The sequence below is a fragment of the Etheostoma spectabile genome, chromosome 9 (assembly GCF_008692095.1).
Source record: "Etheostoma spectabile isolate EspeVRDwgs_2016 chromosome 9, UIUC_Espe_1.0, whole genome shotgun sequence".
Classification (NCBI taxonomy): Eukaryota; Metazoa; Chordata; class Actinopteri; order Perciformes; family Percidae; genus Etheostoma; species Etheostoma spectabile.
In genome coordinates, this window is record NC_045741.1 from 12,291,248 (window position 1) to 12,312,719 (window position 21,472).

The 21,472-nt window shown below is 40.3% G+C and overlaps 1 protein-coding gene across 7 annotated transcripts in view; it reads left to right on the top strand.

Moving 5' to 3' along the window:
- The window catches only part of lrp8 (low density lipoprotein receptor-related protein 8, apolipoprotein e receptor), a 188,653-nt gene extending 169,354 nt beyond the window's left edge, over positions 1-19,299 (top strand). For 2 of the 7 annotated variants that reach the window (XM_032525438.1, XM_032525439.1), the window contains exons 17-18: positions 7,218-7,286; positions 10,742-19,296. In XM_032525438.1, coding sequence (XP_032381329.1) covers positions 7,218-7,286; positions 10,742-11,043 — 371 coding nt within the window. In that variant the 3' untranslated portion in view covers positions 11,044-19,296. Of the gene's footprint in view, positions 1-7,217; positions 7,287-10,741 lie in introns of all 7 variants that reach the window. The other 5 variants (XM_032525440.1, XM_032525441.1, XR_004333417.1 and 2 more) reach the window with 4 other exon arrangements.
- Positions 19,300-21,472: the final 2,173 nt, after the last annotated feature.

The window sequence follows — 21,472 nt, forward strand, 5'->3', positions numbered from 1 at the left end:
TTCTCAACTTACACCTCTCATCACTCTTCATCACTTTCTGACAGCCTCTTCTCTTTGTCGTCCTCTCCCTCTTTCTCTCACCTCCTCTCTTTCACTGTCTCTTGTGGCATGAGTTCTTTCTTGCACCAATCATGCTTTGCTTGCGGGCCAAAAAAATACCACTTTACAGTCTGGTGCCCAGACAAGCAAAGACAGCAGAATATAACAGTAGTGACAATGCTTTACAAAGCCACACTAAGACTTAAATTGCATTTAGAGGCAGAGAAGAACCCTTGAAAGCACCGCAAAGCAAAATTGATAAATCACTGTGCTGCAAACCACATGCAGTCTGATTTTTGTTGAAAACAATTTTTTTTCAGATTTCGGTTTGAATTCTCGTTGCTGTAAACTCTCCAAATTGCCTTTTTATGTGTGAATTTTTTTGTGTTCTACTTGCTCCAATGCAATTGCATTTCCCCTTTTCAGACCAAAGCAGGAGACTAACAGTAAAACAATGTCTAAACATATACTTATTCATATTGTTACTTACAGACTTTAGAAGAACAGTTAGCTTATATGTCCTATATCTGACTGACTTTAAAGATTAAATATAAAAAGCAGAGGGAAGTATAAGAAAAAAGCTGGTTGGCAAATGAGAAAGACCGCTTTCTGTTTGAACCCAGAATCGACCATATTGCATTTACATCAGTGACATTTCTCATTATATTGAGAAACTAGGGGAGCCAGGACTGAGATTGAAAAAGTTATACAGAGGAAAAGGAGAAAGGAAGGATGATGAAAGTGGGTGTGAGAGTTGGAGGAAAAGGAAGAGATAGTGACATAGGGAGGATGGGGAAATGAATGAGATAAAGAGCGTGGAGTAAAACTAAGGATTGTTAAAAGAGAAGGTACAGTGAGAGCCAATAAAGAGGCCATAGAGGAAAAAGAATGAACAGAGCACTAAACTGAACATGACAGTCCAGCACTCGAACAGGGAGGTTGAGTGTTATAAAAATAACCCACTGTGTTGGGAGGAAAACAGCATTTACAGGGCTAAGAAATATGGGATGGAAAAAAGGCAGGAGAGAAAGTGATTTTCAGGGAAGCAAAAAGAATGTCGGCTGTATCTAGTCTTATCACTTTGGGGGCCTGGGTTTTTCAGAGTTTCTAAAACGCAAGAACGTTTCCTCTAGTCTCTGAAGTTGTCAGCCTCCTCACCACACCACAAGTGCTCCAGATGAGAGGTGGAGCAGACACGGATGAGAAAATGGGGCATGATGCGTCTCCAAACCCATGGGCCATGTGTTATAATTTTCAACTCAGTGCACACTGTCAAGTGTGCCAGCATCAGCTGTTACACTTGTACGGCGCTCTGGATGGCATGGAGGAACAAGGAAGAACCAGGAGCTTCAGGAATAAAAGATAAACCACAGCTGGTACAAAGCTCATATGCATCTATGCTCTTACAAATTTGAATCTTCAGTAATTATTCATCAGTCGTTCTAGTTTGAGTTAGACCATGTGTTTTCCAAAGTTTTTATTTTAAGTTTTTTATATTACCAAATTACCTGTTTGGGTTACTGCCCCGTCACTGCAGCTCAGCACCAAAACTGTGTCTTTTGAAACAAAATGGAAATTCTGAAGATACCCACTTCATTTGATTAACTCAGACTGATAAATGTTGTTAGAATACCTTTTTGCACAAAACCAGGACTGTGGATTATGTTCCCTATCACTTGCATTGCAAGCATGTTAGAAAAAGGATATTTTAATGGCCTCTATGAACAGGAGGAATGATTACAGCATGCAAAAACTGTTGTGTAACTATGCAAGCAGATCATTTTTAAGTTCTTATATGTTGACTTTAATATTATCTACTGTAGGTAACCTAGACATTAAGATAGGTGTTATATTTCAAGGAGCCAAATATACTGTAGGGATATAAATAGGGACGTATCATAGAGGCAAACAGCAAATTCTTTTTGAACTTGAAAATCCCTCCAACAATAATAGTCTTAAGGAAATTGACTTTATTTTTCCTTGATTTCTCATTTCCTCTCTCTCTGCCTTTAAGACTGCTTCTTTCATAACTGCTGCTTCAATAAGATTCTATTAATCCAACTTTAGGAGTCTTAGGACCTATTGCACGTCACTCATACTTTAAGAAAAGCCAAATTCACTTCTGCTGACTCAGGACGCCGACGCCTCACTGCTCAGTCTGAGGTCATATCACCTGCTGTGCCTTTGTATGTTACCGTATGTCTGTGTGTGTGTGTGTGAATGTGCAGTTTATCCTTTATATGATTGCATCTATGAGAGAAAATATGTCTTAATTGCCTCCCATCTGTGCGTTTTCCATGCACACAACTGCACAGAGTCTCTTTCTAGATTGAGCTAATTGGTATGCAGGACCAGGACTGTGATCTTGTGCTCTGCTCATTGTCTGTGTACGTGTACACAATTCAGCAGTAAGCCAAACTCCATTCAAAGGAATACGGGAATTTACGGGTGATTTATTTGGCATCACCGTCATATACAGTATGAATAGGAGTTAAACTGTAGAACATAAAAAATATATACAATAAGCTAGATGTACAAAGTATTCACTGTAATCTACATAGCTGCTATGCACTAGTGATTTAAGTATACAGTCTACATGGCATGCAGTTAAGCTGATAACTTACTAACGTAAAACATTCATCACAAAAATAATGTCCAGATACTGTTCTACGGTCTGTGCTAAACTAGTACTTACAGACGATTCGTTCAAAGGCATAAACAAAAGAAGGATTGCAGCAGATGAAATGTGAGTCCATTTAGCAAACCTACGGCGGCATACTAAAAACTAAAATGGCCGACTTCCTGGTCTGGGTCAAAGTGCATATCAAACTAAAATAAATTTAAAGGGCCGGTAGGGGGTTAATTCACTAAACCTGAAGGCAAAACACTCCCCGCCTGGCATCTGTAAAATGTCACACATAGATAACTAAACGGCTAATCAGGTCTCATCCCTATTTTTTCAGAAGGAGAATGATCTCAGATAAAGGTCACCTTGGGCTTTACTTTCTGATCTTTATCACCCACTCACCCACTTTGATGTTGGGACATGAGTCTTGCAATTTGTGACAAACTTGCTGAGCATGCAGATATTCTCGCTTCCAGTGATTCCAAAACTGATTGGCTAAGCTCAGCACCTGACGCCACTGCTGTTTATAGAGATCCTTCTCTGTGAATTTCCCAGGTGGAGGTGGCATGCTCTGCTTCTGAGTAAGGAGCATTGTCAGGGTAAGTATCAGAGGATAGTCTGCATCTGTAGAGACTGAAACTAGAGGCCTGGAGTTGACAATGGCTGTCACTTCCGCCATCAGAGTGCACAGGACCTCATGAGACAAGCTGGAATAGTCTGTGTGCATCAGCATAGATTCCAAGAAATTAATTTGGAGGGGCCACAGGTAGCAAATAACCTTCTGAGTGAGTTAATGAAGGATGAAGCATCTATGGGCTCAATGACTTCTATGTGAACAGCGCGAGTGCTTATGCAAGTAAAGCGCAATGCTTAACCTTTACTGTTATATAAGCCTCCTCTCGTGCACCTTGCAACCACAGTCCAAGGACCAAAGACATCCAGACCTGTGTAAGTGAAAGGCGGTGAAGTGCTTAGCAACTCTTCTGGTAGGTCTGACATATTCTGCCTCTCCATTTTCCCACGTATCTTTTACGACAAATGACACATCCATGAAGAATACTGGTTATGCATCTCTTGCCACCTATGAGCCATATTTCAGCTACTCAAATGGCTCCCTCAGTGAAAGTGCGGCCTTGGTGCTCCACTTGCTCAAGATAGTGACGTATGAGCAATGTGGAGACATGATGCTTACCAGGCAACATGATAGGTTTTTTTTCTTGGCTGCTCAGATCTGCCAGCTTTCATCTATGGGTGGATTTAGCTTAGCCAGTGGGCTTTTCTTGTTGAAACTTCGTCCGTTGGAGAGAGTGTCCAATTCCTCAGAGAAGGTTGCCTTCTGCACAGAGAAGATTATTGTCTGCATGGCCTTTGACAGGTCACTGACTGTGTAGGTTTGGTACATTGATGCCAACCACTGCACTGAGAAGGAACTCTGCTCGAGGACTGGAACAAATTAGTTACATGAATGAGTGTTGCAACCGGTCTTTGCAAAGAGTTCTGGGAAGAGAATCTGTTAAATCTCTCTGGGGTAAGTGGCTTGTTTCTTGTGCTAGTGGCACAGCTTGTCACTTGTGGTCAAATCTCTGTTTCTGAATCAATGTGCTTGAACACATTTCGCTGTTCGCTGTAGGTTTCCTGTGGTTCATACAAGAGTGCTGGTCCTGTCAGCCAGTTGGTATAGGTGAGCTGAGAAGCTTGAACAGACCTGAAAGCATGATCAGCAGGATTATGCTCTGTAGGCACATAATACCACTGCTTTGGCTGTGTGGATTGTCAAATTGACTCATTATATACTGTATGTACCCAAGTACAACCTTAGTGTCACAGTAGAAGGTGACTGCATCAAACTGTTTATGTTGCCAGTCTTGACTTTCCTAAAATGAACTTGATGTTGATCTGACCATCCTCATTCGTTGTCTTGAAGTATACCACAGCCAGTTGGCTTTGGTTGAAGCATCTGATAAGCATCTGATGCAGATTTCCTTTTGCTTGGCGTTTGTGGGAGAGCTTACTCTGTAAGCTCAAGGGATATGCAGCTGCTGCGGGTTTTGTAGTGAGTCTCTCCATGACTTCCACACACCACACATCTCTTGTGGAAGTGGAGCATCCCAGTCACTTACTTTCTTAGACAGTTCTCTGAGTAGAAACTTCCCTTGAATAGTGACAGGAGCGACAAACCCAAGAGGATCAAAAAGGTCCGGTCCGGTGAGCAGGACGTTATTCAGAAAGATACCATTGTATTGCTGGAGTCGAAGACCATCTGGTCTGATTTCCTGGGGTTATAAACTCCAAAAGTTGGTAAATACCAGAACTCCTTTCCCTTTGTCAGTGGAAGAGCTGGCTGAACACAAGTAGGTCTTCCGTCTTCTAGGATGCTCGTCTTAAAGGTGTTAACCATGGGCTTATGGACATTCCCTAAGCATACATCACACACCAAGACCCTAGGTCTAGCTTCTGAGCAAAGGTTGTGTGGCCAGGACTGTGTATCTGCTTCCTCTGCTTGTGAGCTCTAAGAATGTCTCTCCCAAGCAGAAGAAGGATGTGGGCTTCGTTACCTAGAGGGATTTCTTCATGGTTGTCTGGTATGTCATTGCATTCCATCAGTGTTGGAAGTGTAAGACTAACTCCACCATTCAGTGCTTCAATCTGATAGGCAGACGCTCTTCAGCCTGAACACTCTCTCATACCAGCACGTCTTCAAAGTGTAGGGAAGCGTATGACTGTGGATGCCAAACAAATCAAAAAACTCTGACCTGGCTAATGATCTGTTGGTCTGGTCTGAACAGCGTTCTCATGGTGCCCTTTAGGATAGATATTGACAAGGCAAATCTTGGAGCAAGACTTTGCTGTTACAGCGCTGCCACAAATCTCAGTGCACAGATCACAGCAGGTGTTAACGAAGCCTCCTCTGATAGGGAGTTTGAGGCACTGATTGCTCATGGAGGTGGACCAGGATGTAGAGCTGTACGCTGATACTCACTGTTGCACTCATCACACTTCAGTGCAGCTTTGCAGTTGCAAGTGAGATGCGAAGATGATAAGCAGCACTTAAAGCAGATCCCCTGTTCTTTCAAGTAGGCTTCCCGTTCCTCAGTTGTTTCCAATCTGAAGCCACGTCATTTCCTGAATGGATGAGGCTTGTTATGGATGGGACAGTGCTTAGCGACATCATCTTAAGGTGCTGTTTTGTTCCGAGCTGCAGCAGGGAAATCATTAGTTTTATGCACTGACACTGGAGTTTGGAAGGATACACGCTTTAAAGGAGGTTTCTCACTCCGAGGAGAGCTGTTGCTTGGAAGTGCAAAGCTCGGGTAAGTCCTTGTTTTAGCGTGGTGGCACATGAAATAGGTGAAGAAAGAAAACGGGGGGTAAAAAATGATGCGTACCCCCCAATGATATTCCTCCTTATACTTTAATCCCTGAGAAATCCATTTCTCCTATAAGCCATATGGTACTTGTGGGTGTCCTTTTTTGTGATCTTTGGAAAGTTTTCAATCTTCTTAAAAAGAGCACTTTCTATGACCCCAGGTGCGCTATAACACTAATCAAGCCTTCCCAAAGTCATTTTCAGAGCTGCTTGTGGGTTGCTTTTATGAACTACCCTCAAGCACCTGAAGTACTCTGCTTACCAAGCTATTTTGACATTCCAACTATTCCCCATCAGTAAGGTCCAAATCACTTATTGTGTTTAGAAAAGACGACTTCCAAGCTCTATAGGGTTCTGGGCGGTCATCAAAATGTGATAGGCCACCGACGAGCTCTATTTTTTATGCTAGATACATATACCTGAGGAGCATTTCTTCCTTGCAGCTGGACCAATGACTGAGGGTTGCAAAGTATTTGTGTGGTCTGGGGTGTCTCTGTTGATGCTTTGTTATTGTTGTGGGTTAAGTGGTTAGGGGCAGGCATCATCTTCAACATGCTGGTTACCATCCATTGTGTGAGCCCCGAGTTTCCTTAGGGTCTTGGAAGTCCTTGTCATCCATGACAGTTTTGTTTTGTTTACTCACTGTGATTTACTGCTGTAGCATTGTTTAGCCAGATGTGTATCTGTCTTTTTACAGATTAACAGAGAAGATCTGTGCTGCTCTCGTTGTGTGTGTACATGTTCATAATTCCCCAGGAGCTTGGACGCTATATCCTGACTCCCGTATTCATCTGAATGGGTTTGGCCTACTGCTGAATTGTGTACACGTACACAAGCAGCACAGATCTTCTCTGTTAATCTTTCTTTTCTTTTTTGAGTTATATTAGTGCAAATTCTGATGCATTACTTCCTGGAATTGCATTTGTCTCCTTTTGTATTAAAACGCATCTCATGCATTTATATGTCATCCTGGTATGATTCATCCGCATTTCATTTACACATGCTGTTTTAAGCAGTCCTAAGTGAATTCAGATGGATTCTCTGCCCTTATATTATGCATCTTTTTTTACAGCAGGAATGTGTCAAACTTGTGTTTCTCTCTAGCAAGGTATTGTGGGAGGATGTTTTGGAACACAATTTCTTGGTTAGCTTTATTTTTCATTCTCTTTTTCTTCTTCCTCTCAGCTGCGAGTGATCACTACCTCATAGGTAACAACATCACAGTAGCTGTTCTGGGGATAGTCATTCCTATCGGTGAGTACTCTTTACTTTTTTTCTGTGTTGCCTTTGCTTTCTGCCTGCCTGCTTCTCCCTCCTCGCTTCTCTGTCTCTGCTTGTCCTTCAAGTTTTGCATGTTGTGTGTGGATGTGCTGTTTAATATGTGTGGCTGCATGTGTGTGTGTACTGTGTGTTTGTAAGACTGGGTTTTTGTGTGAGACTGTGTGTTTGTGAGACTTGGTTTTTGTGTGAGATTGTGTGTTTGTGAGACTTGGTTTTGTGAGTGTTTGTACTCCCACCTGACTGGTTAAAAGGAGTATATTTTAGATTTAACAATAACAATTTCTTGTCCTTTGAACATGCAAGTCATATGTCAGCCCTAGGTGATGTTTAAGCACAAAATAATGGCCAGTATGGGCCAGTAAGCTTGTCAGGCATTGCCTTTATATTGTGCACATAATGTCATCACATTTGACCAGCTGTTATAACATTAAGCTAATGTCCTCGCTCTAATCAAACAGTATGTTCACATTGCAATCAATCTAGTGCTCTGACCTATTTTCCTGACCAAGTGGACTGAGAGTGGGTTACACAGTCACTGGAATCAGATTTTGAATAGGCGGGAAAGGGGCTTAACAAGATAAAATTGTCTTTTGGGCTCGGAGCAGTGGAAATTGTGACGTGGGAAATAACATTATTGTCAGGGTAGAAAAAACAATATTAGGCTACCATGCAACAACAACTAATAGAAAGTGGGCAAACAAAGAGAATGCAAGTTCTTACAATCAAACCAGCTTAGTAAAGTCAATCTATTAGCGTATTAATCTTAATTTGATGGAATTATTTAATTAATACATTTATAACCCATAGTAACTGTGAAACCAGCTAAATGTGCAAATGACTTTATAGTAGCAGCATACGGCGCTAATTGAGATCTCTTTCATCCCTAGTGTTGAAAACTTTGATAAATTGTGGGATTTCTAAAACATTGTAAAGTAATTAATTTTTTTCATTCTCACCGATTGAGATATCAGCTCGTAAAAACCACTCCCGAGACTGTTAACTCTTTCCACTCTATCCCTCATTTTGTCCTACTCCCATTCATTGCAGCCATAAATCCCCCCATTCTGCAATTTTTGGCAGCTTTGAAACGTTAATTATTGTTGGAGGTCCACAAGGGCCGGATTTCTACACCCCATTTCTCCGTTCACATCCGTTAATGCGCCACGCCCACCCACAGCTCCACAAGGGGAAACAGCCCAACAATGATTATCGGTATTTGGCCAAAGTCAGGCTGTTATGCCGCTCTCTAATTGGACTGAAAACATTTCTAAATAAGACAAAAGCTGATTTTCTTTTTAAACCAGTGAACATTTAGAGAAGAACAAAGGAGGATCTGGGGTTTCCAGCCAAGTCACATAGGGATCTCAAGTGCCTATCCACCAAAACAGCAATTAGATTGGGCTTCCACAGGGGATGCAGACACATCAATGGATGTGGGCACATAGTACACACACAATATCACAGCCACACACACACTTGTGTTATCTCTCTGCAGTGACACACCTCTGGTTTGGCTGTTGCGCTCCACACACACATAAACTCATACATGCACTATAGACACACTCTGGTCCTAAAGGGCAGCTTGGCAGCCATGCTGATATGGTAATGAGAGGAGAGAGACATAGCTTATCTCAAATCTCCCCAATCTTCTTTGTCTCTCTTCTACCCTGCCCACTCTGCCTTCAAAACCCCATCCAAAACACCAGAGTCAGGCAGTGTGCACATTGTGTTTAATTATTCTGACATTGCTAGTGTAAAATTACAAATCATAGCCCAAACGTATCTCTAGAATAATGTGCCAATGACAGTTAAACAACCTTCCAGGGCTTTTATTAAAAAACAAAAACAAAACCCTAATCACTGGTTACAGGACTTGGATGCTACAAGATTCAATAGAAAAGTGTGTGTCTGTGGTTCGGTCATTGTGTATGCATGTATTTGTGTTTGACTGTGTGAATGTGGGGTGTGGAGTGTGTGATGGCATTCATTGTTGCAAATTGTGCATTAATGTCTATGTGTTTTTGATCATTATATAAGATTGAGACTTTGGAATGTAATAGAATGTGTATATATAGTTTGAAGGCTCATTGTTTTCAGTTTTTACCAATTTTCTTTAAAAAAAAAACAAACAGATTCAAGACTCGTTTTGGGATTAATACATTTGTACATAATGCCTAAACAATAGCCACACATATTAAATATGTGGTATTTGCTGTGTGGTATCAAAATCAGAATACTTTATTAATCTCCTCATGGAAATTATTTAGTTGCAGATGCTCACAGTCAAATTCAAGGTAAAATAATAGTAAGAAAAGTGCAAGTAAATAAGTATATAAAGTAACACAGCTACAGTAAGAAATAAATAAAAATGTTAAGTAGAAATACTGTAAGTGACATTAGGTTATAAAATAAGATTAGGTGATGGGTGAATTTCAGACACAACTTTCTCTAAAAGTTTGTTTCTGTCAAGCTGGCACACCTCCAATGTAAAACACTGTGGGTAATCCTGGTATAAGCTGATTTTACAAGGATTTTATGTCCTCATGCATCAAAGAGTTTGCTGCGCTGATCACCGCAGTTTAGTTACAGTAAACAAAGTATTCCCTTGGTAAGCACATTTGAGGATATTCTTTGCATATTAGAGTCAAGAGAACCACAAAACAAGCTGTTTAAGTACTTTTAGGGCCTTGATGTAATTACAAGTAGTGCTGACAATATTTTGTTTTTTTAATCATCATTGTGATATCAATAACCATATCACGAAAGGCTGCAATATAGACAGTCAGATGTTTTTGTGTTGGTTGGGGAAAAAAATCTGTAGAAAACTTTTACATTCAATTCAATCTGCAATTTGTCAAATTCAATTTTTTCAAATTCAAAAGGTTATTTGTTTTATTTTAGCAGAATACTGGAAGCTGCAGAGCTGAGTAACTTTAAGTACACTGTTTATGTATTGCAAGTAATATCATAATTGCAACATTCAACAACGTTATTTTACATTTACCTCATTTTGTGCAGCCCTAATTACAAGCAAAATGATTTCAGCGTGTTTGTGCTGTAAATTATATTCCTATGTTTTATTTTACAAATGTGTTTTAAAAAACATTATGAACACCAAAGATTTTTTTTTTTTTGCTACCATAACATTGCAATTCCATTTCATGCTAAAAGAAATTACTAAAATTAACAAAAGAAACTAACAATTTTTCAGAGGCCACCAATGTTTTGCCTCCAAACCTGTCTTCCAGGTGTGCATTAGATACCATTTTGAAAAATAAAGGCCGAAGATAATGAGCCCTCAATACATCAAGTAAAGTGTGCGAGGCGTGTTTGTGTATGTGAGTGCTTAAAGCGCCGCTCTGTGTCCCCTGGGCTGTGTTAACGCTCCCGCCGTGTGTTGTTGTTGTGTGTGTGTTAAACACATGCAGTCCCTATCCTTGCCACAGTGGTCATCGGATTACTCTGCACCGGCGGGTACCTGGTTTGGCGCAACTGGCGGCGCAAGAACACCAAGAGCATGAACTTCGACAACCCCGTTTACCGCAAAACCACAGAGGACGACGACGATGAAATCCACATCGGGCGGCACAGCGAGTCCATAGGCCACGTTTACCCGGCAGTGAGTGACAGCCACAGTCAACCATTCATAGCGCTTCCACTAGGGGGCGGTGTCACAGACAGCAACTCTCACTGGTACTCAGGGGCACCGATGCTCTCCAGCGGAAAATGAGAGAAGCTGCAGCAGAAATGAAGCAGTTTGGATTATTTTGGATATGGGAGGATGGGCAGGGGTTTGGGAACGCCCGTTTGTTGTACATGTAGGCCTGGTGGAATGAAAGAACAGGCTTACACACGCACACACAGTCTCACACGTCATATTTTTGCCGTAATCACTGAAAAACACCAATCATACACACACATACAGTCAGCCCTTCACCAGAACATCATGTTCACATGTATTCCACGTTCATGACTATAATCATACAGTACATATGTTTATCACCATCATCTTTGTTGCCAACCTGCCACCCCATTTACTTGTACATTGTGATGTGTTGTTCTGGTGGTTGAAGTGTTTGTTCTGTTTCCGGGCGACGTTTCTTATGAGGCCCCCATTTTATTACAAAACTCATTACTCAAACCCATATCATCTTTGTTTACAGAAGCAGCTGATGCAAAAGTTTAATTTTTGTTCAACAGAAAATACGTGGCACAAGGTATTACCCTTGTCAGAGAGGAATTTTGGGTATGTTTCTTTGTTATGTTTGCTGCTAAAAAATTAGAGCAAACAGTCATCCAGACATCAGAGGAGCACTGATGCTCAAATAATTACTGCTGTGTTGATGCAGTGTAATGGTATTAATTTCTTAGTGGAATAATTTTTTTTAATGTTGAGTCTTTGAAGACTGAAAGGAAAGCAGAGGATTGGGCTCAACCATTTTATAAATAAATTGTATTTCTAGAGTAGATAGTAACATCATGACATTGCTTGATTTTATTTTTTTGTTCCAGTGTAAATAAGTCATGGAGGATTAAAATGAGAGCACAAATCAGAAAAGAAATTTATCTCATATTCTATCTTGAGTGCGGTTGCAGAAACCATGGACCTTTCATGACTTGCACACAACCCTGTTGATTTACCATTAATGCAGATGCATTTTTGAGAATCACTTATCAGGCATGAAGCTGCATTTTCTACAATCTCCAGAAACAACGCCAGCTGTGATTTGAACAAAAATGCACTCAAATGTACAGGACCCTTGACATTTATTGAATATATTTGTTGTTTTAGGTATCGGAAAGAAGGCAGGGAAGGGCAGCCAAAACGGATTATTGGGGGGTGGGAGTCTACCGCTTTGATCGGTTGGCATGGTAACACAGATTTCTTTGTGTTGCTCCAGAGAGAAAGGAGGCAAAGAATTCTGGGTATCATTGGTAGATGACAGGCTGGAGACACACACACACACACACACACACTCACACACACATATACACACAGGAAACAGGTGCACAACAGAGACGTATTAAGATTCAAGGTCGAACAAACAACTGCCCTCAGTGATGGGCTGCAGAAAGGGAACTATACTCTCTCTCTCTCTCTCTCTCTCTCTCTCTCTCTCTCTCTCTCTCTCTCTCTCAGTTTTATTATTTACATATTCACAAATCTCTGTTATTGTCTTGATTTTTGTTTTGTTTTTTACTTGTTTTCTTCATTTCCTCTCCTCTTCTTTCCTTTCGTGGCAGTGTGGCAACTCAGACAGCCAGAGAAATCAGGTTGGCAATATGTGGGCCAGACATTTTCAGCCGTAGGCAGGCATCCTGCATTCTTCACATAGGGGTAGCCAGAGAAGGAGGGAATGAACAAGGGGGGAATTGGAAAGAGGAGAAGGGGAAGGTCAGGGAGATGAGGGAGAATTGAAAACTGCAAAAAGGAGCAGGAGAAATGGATTCCATATGAACCTGCCATTAATTTTCCGGGGCACCATCTAGGCTTGAATCTCTTTCTTTTTCTTCTGATTTCTGTCTTTATTTTCTGTCCATCATGTTACTCTGGTTTTTTTTGTCATATCACTCTCTCTCTCTCTCTCTCTCTCTCTCTCTCTCTCTCTCTCTTGCCTTCACCAGCCTACTGTGGTAACAGTCTTTTTATCTGCTGTTTGCAGCGCGTGGCACTCAGTCTGGAGGATGATGGCTATCCCTGAGGGGGGGGATGCAGCCTGCTCCCCTTCCCAATCCCATCCTGGCCCCTCCTCTCACCACAGCCTCTACACCACTACAATGAGGCCAGTACAACGCAGAGGAGAAAGAGAACGGGGTCCTCATTTTGCCTCCCCCTTTTTGAGGGATGACATGTACTTCTTGTAAATCCCCCTTCCTCTCCTACTTTCTCCACTGGGGTAACATTACTACCACTACTAGCCACTACTACTTCCTTTAGTGCTAGTTTATTAGTAGTATCTGCTCCACTCCTCTCTTCTTTCTGCCTCTTGTTAGCTGTAGTGGTGTGTAAAATGCTGCTTGATAATTTTGTTCAAACTAACCTCATTTGGCTGTCTCCGTGCACACTGTAAATAGATTGTTAAATAGTTGTCTGACCACCGTACAGGGGGATTATTTTGAAATCCTCATATGGCGTTTTATTTATTTGTATGTTTCCTGTTGTAAATATGTAATCAGCATATCTCAGTGCTACAGAATTACAGTCAGATTTGTTCAAGTTTGCAAGGATATAGAGTTGTAGGCAAGGATATTATTTTCTTCATAGTCTCTTTACGTCTTGAGTTGACATTACAGATTTTTTTCAAACAGGGGAGTGTCATCCTTTTTCACACCCATCCAGTCAAAATCGCCCCTTGGCATTGTATGTATGCAGGCAAAGCTAAATATAGCCAAGGGGAAAGGAGACAGAAATAAATGATGGGGTTGCCTGCATGTTTGGAGGGGATTTTGGGGTGAAGGAGTTACTAGGGTGTCTGTTTCTTTTGAGGGGAAAAGGAGGATTTGAGCCACCAGAGGGTCGTGCCTCAAGGCAAAAAAAGCAGTAGGGCAGAAAAGGCATAATGAATTTGGGATTGTTTGCTCATTTGCGGCAGGTGTTAGGACTCACGCGTTCCTGAGTTTTTGTTTGTGTCTGCTGCAATCAGTATTTTAAAAGTAAAACCCTTTTTGAGATATCAGTGATGCTTTGAGGTACTGAGGTCTTTGACTTTCAACCCTAGCATTGAGCATGACAACTTTTTTTTTGAAATTCAGAAGACAGGACAGACATTTCTAGATATGTTTACATTTAAATGCATAGTTGTGCAATCTGTTTTGGAATCCTGTAGGGATGAAGTACAAGAAAATGAAGTATGAGAAAGCAAGCAGCGCACTGATCTATTGCAACAAATTTATTGTGCAGCAGTCCATTTTTGCTGTCTTTTTTGGCTCCAGTAGTCTTTAGCACTACATTATTCTTATAGGTATAGCTCCCGCAACATCACTTTTTCTTTCATTTGACATAACATGGTTTCATAACTTCCCAGTAAACATCAATCGCAGCACTTTAGTGGATTCACAGCACTGCTTTTGGTGTTTCTTAGCATGATAACTTCTCCCTCTTTAGTCCCCTCTCTTGGCTGTGTGTTTTCTTGATGAGATGGTGTGTGTTTTGTTTTTCTTTATTTACACATATAACATAAAACAATAAAAAGTAACAAAATATCATTTGCAATAGAAAAAGACTCCACATTTGAACAGGATCACTTTCCGCTGTCACTAACTCTTAAGTGTGGTTGTTAGTGGCCCTGTTTTGTATGAGTAGATAAGTAATACGCCAAGGCTGACTGAGCCGAGCACTGATTTGATTTGAAAGCTGGATAGAGAGGAAGCGTGTAAACCAGCGTAAAGAGCTGATATTTCATTGGCTTGCCACAGACATGCTTCCAGCCCACTAAATCAAATGGGATTAATGCCTAGTGACTATTGCAATAATTGCTCATGACGTGTAATAGTAAATTACTGGAGTCCGTTACGACGAGTTCATATGATGGCTGTTACGAGTTACGGCAAAATAACAACTTTTCTATCCTGGATTGAATTTCAATACAGGGCATCTTGAAGGTGCTAAGCACACATATAAGGCTTTAGTATACAGGTCTCCCATCATAAGAAGAACAAATCAGAACAATGTGACAATTCAGATGAACTGAGCTACGAAACGCTTTTGTTTTTAAAATGTTCAATCTTTTTTAATAAAGAGCAAAAACAAGTATAGAATGCAAAGATTAAAGTCTTCCATTGTAGGCTATAGACTCAGCATATGCATTCATCTTACTGTACAGACAGTATGTGTATACAAAATAACAGTTGATTAATGGTAGTTATTAGTCATGGTTCTCACTGTTTCATGGAACTGTTTGCTCAGTGTGAATGCTCAGAACCACAAGGGAGGAAGAAGGAAACAGACAAAGACAAAGGTAGCCAGGAAATGACTGCCAGGATTTAGATTAAACTGTACGCAAACAGGTTTGTGCTTGGAAGATGAATAGTGGGCCATTCATTTTGTTGGATTTCTGCTGATGTTGTGTCGTAAGATTCAGACACTCATTCTCGCACACCTCCCTCAGAAGGATGCCACTTTCTTCTCTTAGTTTATATTGCACAGTGGGGGGTTTCTATGAATGGGATGTGACAAGTGGCATGCTAGACAGGGAAATTATAGTCCTCTCCAGGACTGCACTCCCCTACGTCTATCTAATGAGCAGGATGGAGCTCTAAGGGGAAGCCATCTCCCTTCATCTTAACCTTGCACAGATAAAGCCAAATAAAATGCATTACACAGTTGAGAAAACTGTGTCTCAGCTCAGAATATTCCCGGTTAATTAGTTGTTTTGTTGGTAGAATATTGTCATGTAGGAGACAGTTTCCATATTATTATGGAATTTTATACCAACATGTTATAGATTTTTTTTTTGACAAAAACATAAAAATAATCTAAGTCCTAAAGGAAAGATGAAGATGATGTAAGATGCCAAGAAAGACAAAACAGGTCAGTTATCTTTGTGAATTTAAGATTAAATAAATCACAAACCCAATGATGGATTGAACCCTGAGCTCACTCCACATAGTTTCCTTCATGTCTATGTTTGCTGTGGGTCTAATGGAGTTCCATAGGGAGGTTCCATATGGAGGGTTTGCAGTCAGGAGAATAAATTGCTTATTCATTGAGGTGACTGAGCGTGGCATTGTAGAAACGTTATTATTGCGACAGTGTGAAGACAGATTGGCTGGTCGACTTTGTGGCCACCTTGAGAGCCGCCACTGAAAGACGCTAAACAGGTCCGGAAAGGGACTGATATCATTCATCACATTGTAGGTAATAATTAGAGTGGTAGTAGAGGACATGCTTTGACAGTACGCTGTCTGGACATTCTTGATTGATATTGTTAGGAATCATTTAGGGCCTAATCAATGCCTTAATGGCAACATAATCATAGTTTCACTATCAGTCAGCTCCATAAACAACATAACAGGACCAAGATGAGAACTCTTCCTCATGTTGAAGGATTGTGTGTGTGTGTGTGTGTGTGTGTGTGTGTGTGTGTGTGTGTGTGTGTGTGTGTGTGTTTTCTGTACATACATTATGTTCAGTTGTTTAGTTAATGTAAGACAGGTATGACAAGGACATTTTTTTATTATTATTATTAACTTGAAGTCTTTCAGTGTGAAGTCAGCAGTGTCTGCAGTGTTAAAGTTAAGGGGTCTGGTTACACCAGCAGTTTGTAAATTCCAACTTCTGTGGAGATTGATGCGTCACCAAATAAAAACAAGCTGTGATCACACAAACACACATAGAACTTGCATAGAGAGTTGTTGTTACTAAAACCATTTTTGTGACTTCTGTTTGAATAGTTGATTGCTTGTGCTTGGTCAACACAGCAGACGTTTCTTAACAGTGACACAGTACTCACAGCTTTACTAGCTGAGGCCTTCCTCATGTTTCAATGGTGAAACCCAATTTAACAAATCACTAGTTTAAAACTACAGTAGCTGGTTGTTACTAAAAAAAGTTTAGAAGGACTTTACACCCAACTGTGTGTGTAAAGGGTGTAACCTTGGTTGTAGGGAGGACAGAACACCAGCGGTCTGAGGGTCCTCCACCAGAATTGTTTTTTTTCAATTTGAATCCCATTTCCTGCATTTCTAAATTCATTTATAGGGACAAATGTGATACAAAATCCAAGAAATAATTAGGTTGACCATACTGATATATTATGCAAGAAAGAATAGTACTGGACTGTGTATAAGAAAAAATGTCTTACTTTCTTTATTGCTTAAAATAGGTGCCAATCACAGACACTCATAAATCAAAATAATATCAAAACAAATTTGAAAGTGAAGGGGACACAAATAGGATTTTGAGAAGTGGGAGGGACATCTCCCCCCTGTCCCCATTGGAAATTACACCATAGTGAAAGATTTATAAACAACTGGTGCAATACAATCCGTGTTCTGAGAATCCGAGAAGACATATACCCCTGCTCAATGAAATACCTATGTTGTTGTTCCTCACAAAACCCTAATGCATAATAGGCAGGTTACTATCACACTTAAATTATGTCAAGCCGTCCATAACAAAGTTTTTTTCTGGTTTATTTTATAGGAACGATGTTACATTATAAACTCACTATAGCATATTCTAACAGCCGTGATAACGCATAATCCAGCATAATTTTAGTTTTTCTGATTTGTGCTCCCTGTTTTTGTAACTGTCCCGTCGCATGCTCCTCTCTTCCTCTCTGCGCTCTTCTAAATTTTTTTTCCCCTCTCTTTTCTGAGCAGGGAATCTGACCCATGCCACTTTTAACCAGGATGCTCTGACTGCTTTCTAACATGACTCACCTCTCTCCACCACTTTACTTCCTCATGCAGTGTATCAAACGTAATGCCAGCTGTAAGGCTTCAAGTGTAAGGCTTCAAGTCAGCATTGCTGTCTATGTGCACTCCCATCTTCATCTTAGCCATTGACATATTTCCTTTGGCAAGGGCTATCAGTCTTTGGATCGCCAGACACACACATACACTGTGGGAGAAATCACTGGAAGAAAAATAACAAGGAAACGGCCAGAGCTCGGGGGGTAAAACCCCTCCTGGTCATGAACCAGCAAACAGACGTAAAGCACGCTCAGCCAGGAGAAGCAGCCCCCACCTCACCCCCCAGCTACAGGACTGTGGAAGGAGCCCTCATTGACTGTACATGGCTGGCAATTAGCTCTTGGTAACCTAGTGACTTTCCTTTACCAACTGTTTCCTCTTATTACCACGTGTTTTTGAACTATTAGTCTGTAAGCTGTAGTTGTTGCTTTCTCTTTCTCCTTGCCAAACCATACTCAGTTTTATATTTGATCTACTTGATGTTTGATTACTTGAAGGGCAGTGTTCAGTCACCTACATTTTTCTACCAGTCAGTATAAAATGAAGGTTGGGGGAAGAAGACAGCAATGGGGAAGTTGTAAAATCTGTGTGTAAATCTTTTTATGGGTTGGGATGATGATATACAAAGGCAACTATTTGATATAAAACTATTGTTGACAGATTTAGACATTTTACGTCAGCAGTGATTTAGGTGGGAGTAAATCACTGCAAGTATAAGAAACTATTGGCTCCAATTTTTGCAAAACTGTCTACCTGTATTTAGTCAAAATGTTGTCATTGCCTGCAAGGAAATCTCAAAAACCATCCAAGGGTCTGTCCATTCCACAGCCATACGACAGGCATTTTTTTATGCTGTTTGTTGCACAAAACTTTTCAAGAAGCCTTCTGCACTGTGTAAAGCGATAACGTTCTTAGGAGGGGAGAAATAAGAGGGAGGGGGGGGGGCCAATGTTACAGTCCAATGGTTTTGAATCATGACTTGTAAATACGTTTTCATACAGCAAAAAACTTTTGATAATGTTTAAAATGTATCTGTAAAAAAAAAGATGTACATAAACCTCTGGGGTGAAAAGGAGTGTAGACTATATATGAATTTATTTGTACACAAGAGCACTGGATTTATTTACTACTTGATTGTAACTAAAAATTAATAATCTGCCAAAGTGTTTTTATTTTACTTTTTCTCCTGTCTGTTCCCTTTGTTTTTTGTTAGCTTTTTAACAGCATTGCAGATTTGTAGTGTTCACACTGTATTTAATTCTGTTAAATAGATTTTGTTGTGTGTTTAAAAAAAAGAGGGGTTATCATTTTAATTTATTGGTGCCTTGTTTTGTGCTCCTGTATACTTTTTCTCTTTCTGTTTTTCTGTGTTGTGTCTGCGGGGGGGGGGGGGGGGGTGAACTGGTGGGTTGGTAAGGGTCGGGTGTGGGAGGTGAAGACTGCAACTTCGGTACGTACATGGAATATCTGTACTTGTATGCCAAAATGGTCTCACTCACGTTTCTATGAAATCAAGCTGTTGATAAATATCTCTATATATTGATATATTAAATTTATAAAAACTGTCCAATCTATTTGTCTGTCTGTGTTACATCTGTATGTTGCCTTCTTGTGTTTGTTTTTTTTTTACCAAGGAAGCGTGAACCTTTATAGCATAGTATCATGCATTCAAGTAACACATAAAAAGTATTACATTTGCACTTTGGTCTCTGAATTTTAGTACATTTAAATTCCACAGAAGTGTTTTGACTTGTTATCTTTTATTTACAACCCTTGCCACATTTCATAAGCTTTTGCTTGACTTAAAGCTCAGGTCAGTTATCTTTCCTGTAAAAGTTTAAACAAAGACTGCCTTAAGTAAAATTAGTTTTGGGATACTTCATTTTTGTTATATAAGTTATTGTTACAAAGCAAAAATACTAGTAGCTCCTGATCAGCAGGCCAGTACCTTGCATTGCAAATCAGAGGTAAATTGTAAAGCACTTTGTCTGTAAAGGTGGAACGCTATGTCGGTCACTTTAGCGTTTATACTTTGCTCTGCAGAAAAAGCTTTAAAAAATGTATAATAGGCGTTTGAGGTATGGCAGAATGCATGAATAGATGATATTTTTGCCATTTGAAAATAATCTGTCGACATGTCATAAAGTTGGTTACTGAAAGAAAATGGGTTTTGGGGGTTTTGTAAAATGGAATTGCTTCCCAACCCGCCCACCCAAAATGTGTTTCTGGTTGTTGCCAGCTTGTTTAGTTCAGTAACATCAAGGTTTTTCCTCAAAGGGTTTTACAATCTGTGGAGCATACAACACCCTCTATCCTTGAAATTAAAAACTCCATTATGCAACATTGTTTATCATAGAGGGTGCACTGGTTTACCTGGTAAACCTGTGTTTATTTCTTCTTTGTTTACGATACTCTCCAGAGAAAAAGACCAGACAAGTTACAGTAAAGGGAAGGAGAAACAGAATTAAAATGTGAGGGTAAAATGGTCTGACAGTGTAACCAAGGGGGAAAAGAAGCAAGAGATGGGGGAATGTGTGTAATCCCTGGAAAGCTGAGAAGACTGGGGGTTTGATGGATGAGCTGGCGGGGAGAGTTGGCTGAGGCTATCCATGCTCTTTGGCCTGACCATTGTTACAGGGTTGCTGCTGCTCTTCATTGAAGATTCAACCCTGTCGGTGCCCCGCACTGCCATCTCCCCGGGCATTACAGAAGGCAAGGGTTTCATTGAAGATTCATGATAACTGAGGTACTCACGGTGGATCAAAGGGTTATGGTGTCATGCGCTACAACTGTACGTCAGTGTCTAAGCAGACTGCAGCATGTTTCAAACTATCCCTTTGAATTTCATCTTGAGCCATTTTCAGAAGGTTGAAATAGAAATGTTAGAAATTCCAAATTTAACAGTGTAGACATGTAGAGTCAAGGAAAAGTGTTTGAAATAAGAGTTCTCAGGCCAATCAGCATAACATAGAAACATATTTCATAGAGAAGGCCATACATGGCCAAGAAGGGCCGCCAACATTGTTTGATTGAACACCTGTGTTTTACACTAGATATGTCACATGATGGGTGACTGCTATCCTGAGGAAGGCAGTGGGTTAAAAAAATATGGTGCCATAGTCAGCTTTTTACCACAGTCATTCCTTTAACTAAAAAGTGTGCCCCTAAATTCAGAGATGAAGCAGTATGTCTTACTATTGCACTTGATGTTTGTTAGAGATTGTTATTCTACCAACTTTCATAGCCATCCAAAAATCAACTACCTTTTGCTGCTTTTGACTCCAGCAATGGCCAAAAAGAGGAAGACACCTATCCACTACCACAGTGCTGCAATCCAGCCTTATTCCACACAACCTCTCCAACTATTTTCCTCTCCCCTGCTAAATGGACCTAATGTCGGACTGTAATAGTTAACATTTGGAGTTAGTGGGTCATCCAGGTGGCTGAGTGCAGAAAATCTCCACTCTCCACCTGTCACTTAAACATGAATAAAATATTTTGGGAGCCTGGTATGACAACTCTACTTATGGAAATTAATTTTGGAATAGCACAACTGACCTTAGCGTGCTCATCTCTTCCTTCCCAGAGAACAGCTCTATTTTAGGTGCACATTTCAATTTGTTTGTTGGAGTATAAAAGGTTTCATGACTTTGCATTAGGTTGAAACTTGATTGTTTCAATCTAATTTATAATATAAATTCTGGTGATTTATCAATTAAGATAACAGCATTGTTTAACCCCTT